Genomic DNA, 8,199 nt, shown 5'->3' with positions numbered 1-8,199 from the left:
TCTGATCAAAACACTTGGGATGTTGGGAGAACACTCGAGAAGCTGGAAACCGCTCCGCTACGCGTCGTGGTTTCCTACGCTCCTCTCGTGTTCTCCCAACATCCCGCGTGTTTTGATCAGAGTATCAAACACGGAAAACTGTTTTTGATCTGTTAAATCATGGAAAAAAGTATATTTTCAAAATCGTTTGTATGTGACCAGTGTAGTAGTGACGTAAATTCAAGACTAATTTATTATACAAAAATACTGTTGTGCAAAGTACTGCTGTTTTTTCATTTGCAAATCATCCTTATGATTGAAATATATAGTGTTTTTGTACACTTTTAGGTTATTTCACTTCAGAACACTTGTCGTAAATTACACTTCAAAATGTAACACATTCTTGAATTTACGACATCTCATTTGCATATTGATATTTCAAATGTTTATATCTCTGAAAAGAGAAGTCCACATACAAAAATACTGCAGCCATACTACTACACTGTTCACATATGAGTGATTTTGAAAATATACTTTTTTTTTACATGATTTAACAGATCAAAAACAGTTTTCCGTGTTTGATACTCTGATCAAAACACGCGCGATGTTGAAAGAACACGAGAGGAGCGTAGGAAACCACGACGCGTAGTGGTTTCCAGCTTTTCGAGTGTTCTCCAAACATCCCAAGTGTTTTGATCAGAGTATCAAACACGGAAAACTGTTTTTGATTTGGTTTTTTTTTTTTTATACACTTTGAAGTATTTCGATTGTTTATGTAGATTATGATTCATAGCCGGCGCTACAGGTTACCGTCCAACATACATAAAAGTCAATTTTTCTCGATTCTTCTTTTTTCCTTCTTTTCGTTTTCTCATTTTCTTTCGTTACTTTTGCTTTCTATTTAGGTTGTTTTTAAAACTAATAATATATCAATAACACCGTGAATATGATAATAACATTTATTATATAATTACCAATGAAATATCTATTTTTCTCTATTCCGAAAAATTGATATCTTCACACGTGAAAATAACATGTTATTTTCACGTGTGAAAATAACACCATTGCGATGGCTATTCAAATATACACGGAAAGAATTGCCTGAAAAAGCCAAAACATACTTCATTGATAATTATATAATAAACAGAATATTACATGGGCGCTTGGAGATACGAAATTTATCTTCTCGTGTTGAAAATCTCTCACTCGTTCGCTGCGCTCACTTGTGAGAGATCTTTTCAACACTCGAAGATAAATTTCGTATCTCCAAGCGCCCATGTAATATCCTCTATAAATCTTATATTATTTTCAATTTATGATATTTAAAATGATAATGAGAATCAAAATTATTTTTCTTCAAAATAAAATTACCTGTTTACTTTTTGACTACACAAACCAAGGCCACACAAGACAATTTTTTATTGAAATTCGCCAATATTGATTGAATATTTAAGCGTTAAAATCTAGACAAATGTTTCATTTTTTCCCTTAAAAGCATTTTCTATTTATTTATTCTCCTTTTATTTATCTTTTTCCTTCTTGTTATGTTATGTATCGAAATCTAAAACATGTCGCTATACGAAATGGAAGATCTATCGTTTAATATGTATCCGCTGACTGTGACCTGTTACTGAGCCGGGAAGTTGCTCGTCCCATAGGTCGATGACGGGTAGAGCCATTGCTTGTTTTTGTTTTTGAACGTCGCAGAGGTTCCGGTGTCTGGATCGGTGATAGTAAACTGTGGAATAACGAATAATTAGTTCAAGTACTTTCGTGGAAGGAACTTTCTTTGCCATACACGAAGGGTAAACTTTGACATCGACGGAGTTCCAAGATGGCCAGGCATCTTCCCACGGAATGTCAAGAGAAAGGGCAAAACCTTCAACTGACTTTACAAGAATAAAATCGAGGCCAGTATAAGAAAGACCATTAGTACTTGGATAGGAATTATTTCTTTTCAAAAAATTCGAGCCATTAATCAAATAAAGGTACAATAATACGGAGCTCAGTAAAACGTGGCCGACGGCCATATTAATTAGATGCTTAAGTTGGCGTTATCATTGCGGGTGTCGAAGTTAACCAATGACTATGAAGAGTGTCTGCACTGTAAATCAGGTCAGTGCCATATAAATCAAAGGCTTCGTTAAGAGAGCTTTTTGTTGGGTTTTGCAGGTTATTAGACTTGGGCTTCCTGTGGTCTTACCGTGTTTGGCCGCCAAGCTTGACCTGATCCGTGAGCAACCATTCTGACTGAGATCCCAGTTATGGAGCCCAGATCATTCCGGTAAGCCATGTACTTGAAGGTATCAGTGCTGGGAATAATCAACAGATAATTTATTTATTACTACGCGTTATTCTTCGATTGCACGTTATGTCATCGCGGCCTCTCGGGGGAGCATCGGTGCCATTTAACAAAATATTTCTCATTAGCATGCATTGTTAATGGTACCAAAATGACCCCCATGCTTTTGTCTTTTGACTCTCTTAGGAATGCATGCAACCCATCAATAGAGGATTCGCACCATCACGTGCCGGCGCCTATACTACAGCTTGGGCTGCCTGTGGTTAGATGTCAGAGCAATAGAATCCCTTTGCTCTCAGGAATTTAATTCTTTCTCCTATAAAATGATTGTATTGTTCCTGCCATCTAACATGGCTGCCGTCACGTGATGGTGCAAAGTCTATTCTTATCGCAACAACATCAGAGTCATCATGATCACCCACGACATCACCCACAGTTTTTCCTTGGGAAATAAACGATATAGTTTGACTCTACACAGTATTGCGCATATAAGACAAATTGCTAATAAAACGGGCATTTGTGATCTAGTTGATGATCTAGTTTATTAAAAATATTTGGTTAACCCATACTTCCAAAGTCGTTCCGCCGTCTGTGTTTCTAAGGGGCTTTGAAATTCATACTCACGATCCTGATTCGAAAAGATTGGCTGATGGATTTGTAGAAAGGTCGAGTTCAAATTCTGTAGATGTTTGCTGGCTTCCATGTAGAGTCAGGTAGATAAAGCAGTCGGTTCCAGTTCCAGACCACCACGATGAGTAAGTGACCACTCGTACGGTATAGTACTTGTCTGCAATATTTAACAAGAGTATAGCTTATATAATGTATATATATGATGACTTATAGAAAGTGCGGTTTTCCTACCTCCATAAAAATCAACATGTGAGTTGAGTTGTACCCACAGAATATTCAATACTTGTGGATAGTGGTGGTGTTTGTGTTTGTGTTTCAGTGAAGGTGAAAGTGGGTCAATTTGGAAACCATTATCTATATGGTACTGATTTTCTTCGTTCACTATAGAAATTATTTTCAGTCACTTTGGGCTGTGATTGTGACTGGCATCTCTATACCACCGAAGTCCCTTTGGGTGCAAAAAGAAGTAGAATACTCCTTTTTCGACTTCTGTTGCTCAGGGCTAGCCTCAACTTTGGTGAAGGTCCGCGGAATTTCAAAGTATTTGTATTGTTGGAGTTGTGCATTCTTTACTTTACCGTTGGTCATTGTGAGTAATTAGACGCTGATACGAAGCTAAGCCTGAGTAAATGAGTCTGTAATCATTGAAAACAGTTTTAATTTGGAACTCAAAAAAGGACTATAGAGGGAACAATTCAAGCCACAAGAAGTTATGTTCATACTTACAGTCAGGTTTTCCACAGCCGTACAGTGTGTTAACTCTTTTGTAGTCCAGTAAAGAGAGTCTGGTGTCATCGTTCCCCAGGTGAGAACAGTGTGATGATGTTATGGTCTGTTGTGCACGACTTGCAGCAAATGCAGTGGATCTGTAGTGAAGAATGGAGTCACAGTCGTAGGGAATACCTAGGTCTTTACTTTTGTATATTTGAAAATTGGATGAGTAACCTAGGAAAAAAATCAATCACTTTTTTTCTACTACGTTACTTAGTGGTTACCTAGGGTAGTGAGCGTCAGTTTGTTTGGGCAGAAGCTTTCCGGAAATCACACAGACTGAATATCGTTAAACCGTAGCCAGATTTTTCGGTTTATATTGAAGGGTTTCTTAAAACACGCATACATCTCCATTTTTTATAAATAGTATTTCGATTCAATGAGAAAAGTCTTCCACTTTACCACTCTTGATTCTATCCGTGTGCACGGTGATATAGCTGTCTCTGTCCGGGCGGCACTGTTCGTGAAGAAAGCTTAGAATATGCATCATCTCATGCAGAACTTTTCCTTTCTTTCCAGAACATCCACTTGTCAGATAACAGATCTGCTCGCCGCTCTCTCCATTGCCAACCTGTGCACCGCATCTAATAAAACCATAAAAGATTAGAGTTGCAAGGTTAGTTTTGTATTGTATTATTATTTAAGGATAATAAAAAGCGCGTGCATATTTCTGTGCTGCTTTCTTCCAGAACAGCTACTTATCAGATAACACGCCTGCTCGCCCTTCTCTTGGCTGCCTGTTTCCGCATTGCAACTAGTAAAACCATAATAGCTTACTATTACAGCGTAGTTTTGCATTGTATTATTATTATTATTATTATTATTATTATTATTATTATTATTATTATTATTATTATTATTATTCATGCCTGCAGCTAGAGATAAACTTCTTTCTATCTGCTGGATCCATGGCTACAGCTACAGATGAATGTCTTCCTATCTGCTAGATCCATGCCTACAGCTAGAGATGAACTTCTTAGTGCTATCTGCTAAAACCATGCCTACAGGTAGAGATGAACTTCTTCCTATCTGCTAGATCCATGGCTACAGCTAGAGATCAACTATTACTTACTTCTTTGAATGAATCTGGAACTTAACGTAGTTTTTCTGGGCATCACGTTCCACAAAGCGAATGCAGGTCTTAGCACTGAACACCGCAATGGCTCTTTGCAATACATCAGTGTCAATTCCTGTAAAGAAAGAAAGAGTCATTTTGACACATTTTCTTTTCGTGACACAGTATCGACACCTTGTTGTATCGACACATTTTGGCAATATAACACACAGTGTGATAAAAGTGAGTGTTGGTCCGGCCGGGATTTGAACCATGACCTCCCGCACGATATACCGATGCTTAACCACAGGTAGCCCAAGCTTGGTTTCTGTGGTGTCCTGCTATAAGGAAATGTATGGAGAAGAAATACCGGAAGAAATACTTTTGTATCTTAGGCCGTTAAAAAATACACTCACCATAATTTCGAAGAAAGATTATAAGGTTATAAATTATAAGTTAAATACTTTTGTATCTTAGGCCGTTAAAAAATACACTCACCATAATTTCGAAGAAAGACTATATCCAAATCCAACCCGCATTTACGATACGAAGACTTCCGGCGTGACCTCGGGTCGGTTGCCGAAAGAAATCCTTTGAATTGGTGTGCAGTGAGCTCCAAGTACGGGTCAGAACAAGCGAGGTAGTGTGTGAATACAGGCAAATTTCATGGCTTAAAGACGCGAAGACTAATCTCTAATGCGACTTTCTCGGTTCTATAGGGATGTGAGAGAAGGGTCATGACTAAAATTTGGCGCTGGAAAGAAAATTTGAAGACGTACGAGGTTTCAAAGACCCGTGATGGTTCGCTTTTGGGACTCGAGTTTCCAGCCTTCTCTTATTTCTTACTGGTGGGGAAAAAAATCTTAAAACGGGCTAAATTCAAAAAATAACCACGCAGAGCGAAAGAAGTGCTATTTCTCAATGATCGGGTAAAATTTCGAGGCTTTATGTCACGTTTCAATGATTTTATTGAAATTTTTGATGAATCTCCATACATTTCCTTATAGCAGGACACCACAGAAACCAAGCTTGGGCTACCTGTGGCTTAACCAACTTGCCAGTTGCATCAATCAGCTTCAGTGGTAATAACATACCTCGTCCAACAGTGTACGGAACCGTTGCCACACCATTAGCTTTAGGCCACTTGAAGTCTTGCCCGTCATCAGAAATATACGCCTGGCGCTTCGTAATGATACCATCTTTCTTGAGTATATTCAATCCTTTGCGCGGCAGAATCATGTCATCTATCGTCACCATATCTACAAGACAAGGACATCATCGATAATGCGAAATAATGTTATCAGGCTTTTTGGATAAGCTGTCTTTTAGTTTACCACTCTATTAATTTATATGCATTGCCATTTTCATTGAAATGGAGGTTGTATTCAAAAAAACAAAACGTTTCTGGGACAGTTAAATATCATTTATTTAAAAATATTAATTTAAAATTATTTCATAGGAAGATTATGCACGAATTTGTTTAATTTTCTTATAGTAATCAGTTTTTCATTTTATAAATGACGACAAATCAAATGAATTGCCCTCTATGACATCATCTTTAACTAGACGCATATCTGCGTGAACTCGGGCTTCATAGCAGAAAATCGAAAAAATTCTTCGTGAACATTGTCACCCTTTTTAGATGGTGCAAAGTCTGTGCAAAATCAAGCGTGCTAAAAATGTTGAGGGTGTTAGACTTCATATTATTCATTACTTGAAACAGCGACGAGTCCTTCCTCATATCCGTCCGCCATTACTCAAGCATGTGCTCATGGCTGATTCTACGCATGCGCATAGACTTTGATTTGACGCATGCGCCTTAGGGCTTCGAGGGCGATTTGTGACTGAAGAAAAAAAAATAACGAAGCCCAATTTATACCTCGGGCATTTCTTCGAAAGCCCGAGTAATAATAAAGCGAAAGTATAAACCTTGTTATCTCCGAGATTCATGACTCAAATAATTCTGAAAATTTAGAATTAGGATTCATTCTTTTGGTAATAGATAGTACAAAAATTTCTAACCATACATGATACATACATATAAATACATAGCTATTTAAACACGGTGAAATCATCAGTAGTAAATTCATTGGTAATAAGATATATCAATAAAATTATCTATAAAACTAAATGAAATACTGTTTGTATGATTGACGTGTAGGAATCCAATGCCTTACCATCGTTATCTGAATGATCTTCAATTGTCTCTTTGTCATGTGGGCCTTGAACATCATTAGGAATTAATGGTGGACCGTGAGGACCTGGAACATCATCAATGGTTGGTGGACCGTGAGGACCTGGAACATCATCAATGGTTGGTGGACCGCGAGGACCTGGAACATCATCAATGGTTGGTGGACCGTGAGGACCTCGAAAATTTAAAAAAGGTCAGAATTAATCATTTACTAATTATTAATAAAGATGGTATGAGGAGGACACTGTTTGGTTGTCTTATGAATTTACATATATTCTTGACAAAATAATGTATATATAATGTTTTTAAAAGCGGAATATTTTAATTGCGAACTTTTTCTCGCCCGTATCCGGTTACTACGCCACTGGAAAACGCAACTTTTCGAAATTCGATACGTGTGGATGGGCTGAACACTTTTGTCCAGCACTCAGGGAGGTACATATAGTATATGAGTTCTCTGATAACACGATCAGTCCACAAGAGTTCAGAAATATTAATTTTCATGTCGAGTCTACTTACAGTTTCTCTTTTGTGGTTTGCCAGAAATCACGGCAAAGGCTGCGAAAATCAAAACTGCGGCTAAAAAGGCCCTCATGTTTTTCATGTTGTACATCTTGAAACTTCATCAAAGACTTATGAGATCTCTAAGATGTGCGCTCAATATATACCCTCGATGATAAAATGACTTGATCATAGAAACACTTTCAATCAGAAAGTTTATTTTCGATAAATTAGCCGCATTCAATTGTCCGGCTCAATAATCCTTTTAGATGAATAATCCTAATGAAATTGTCCCTATTCATTATCTGAGAAAAGATAGTCTTCACGCATCTGCAGAGCCCTGGTTTAATGCTATATATTGTGTGTTTCGAGTACTTCTACGATACTGCTCGTGCCTATTTTTCCTAATTTGTACCGAAGCGGAAGACAGATGGCTTTTTAAATCGTACTTCGAATTAACAAGAGAAAAGAGAAAAAGCAAAACTAATGAAAGAGAATAGAAAAGATGGTGAAAATAACCTTTTCTGGGAAGCACGGGTGTCGTAGCCTGCGTGCAGTCGGTATAATTTCTCTCGAAACAACCTTCTGAGTTTTCCACAGGCAACCCAAGCTCACTACATTTACAAGAGAATGTATGGGGATTTATTTCCAAAATACCCTTCAAAACTAGCTGAAACTGCATACAGGAGTTCAAAATAAACAAAATGACACAACAGGTAAGTCGACACACTTTTATTCACGTTTTTCCAAATAAAATACGGCATATTT

At 37.6% G+C, this 8,199-nt stretch overlaps 1 protein-coding gene across 2 annotated transcripts; it reads right to left on the bottom strand.

Annotated features, from left to right (window-relative positions):
* Positions 1 to 1,381: 1,381 nt before the first annotated feature.
* Positions 1,382 to 7,600, bottom strand: LOC116298854 (high choriolytic enzyme 1-like). 2 transcript variants are annotated; one of them, XM_031707425.2, is made up of 9 exons: positions 7,450 to 7,600; positions 6,914 to 7,105; positions 5,831 to 5,995; positions 4,755 to 4,872; positions 4,085 to 4,266; positions 3,638 to 3,856; positions 2,906 to 3,068; positions 2,183 to 2,291; positions 1,382 to 1,717 (listed from the first exon to the last, which is right to left on the bottom strand). In XM_031707425.2, exons 1-9 carry the CDS (start codon positions 7,541 to 7,543, stop codon positions 1,607 to 1,609), a joined length of 1,353 nt encoding a protein of 450 aa, XP_031563285.2. In that variant the 5' UTR covers positions 7,544 to 7,600; the 3' UTR covers positions 1,382 to 1,606. The 2 variants fall into 2 exon arrangements, with proteins under 2 accessions (XP_031563285.2, XP_031563286.2); XM_031707426.2 differs by having other exon boundaries at positions 6,914 to 7,069; positions 7,450 to 7,576.
* Between the last annotated feature and the right edge of the window lie 599 nt (positions 7,601 to 8,199).

Source organism: Actinia tenebrosa, unplaced genomic scaffold (genome assembly GCF_029948245.1).
Source record: "Actinia tenebrosa isolate PJP-AT-01 unplaced genomic scaffold, QUT_ActTen_1.0 PGA_scaffold17__23_contigs__length_9995812, whole genome shotgun sequence".
Classification (NCBI taxonomy): Eukaryota; Metazoa; Cnidaria; class Anthozoa; order Actiniaria; family Actiniidae; genus Actinia; species Actinia tenebrosa.
Note: the sequence above shows the minus strand (reverse complement) of the source record. Positions and strands in the feature narration are given on the sequence as shown.

Bases quoted from the DNA above. Each gene is read 5' to 3' on its own strand.
- LOC116298854 (XM_031707425.2), bottom strand. From the start codon at position 7,543: ATGTACAACATGAAAAACATGAGGGCCTTTTTAGCCGCAGTTTTGATT. The intron at 5,996-6,913 runs GTAAGGCATTGG...CTTGTCTTGTAG, and splicing joins AGATCATTCAGATAACGATG to ATATGGTGACGATAGATGAC. The intron at 3,857-4,084 runs GTAAAGTGGAAG...TTTTTTTCCTAG, and splicing joins CACGGATAGAATCAAGAGTG to GTTACTCATCCAATTTTCAA.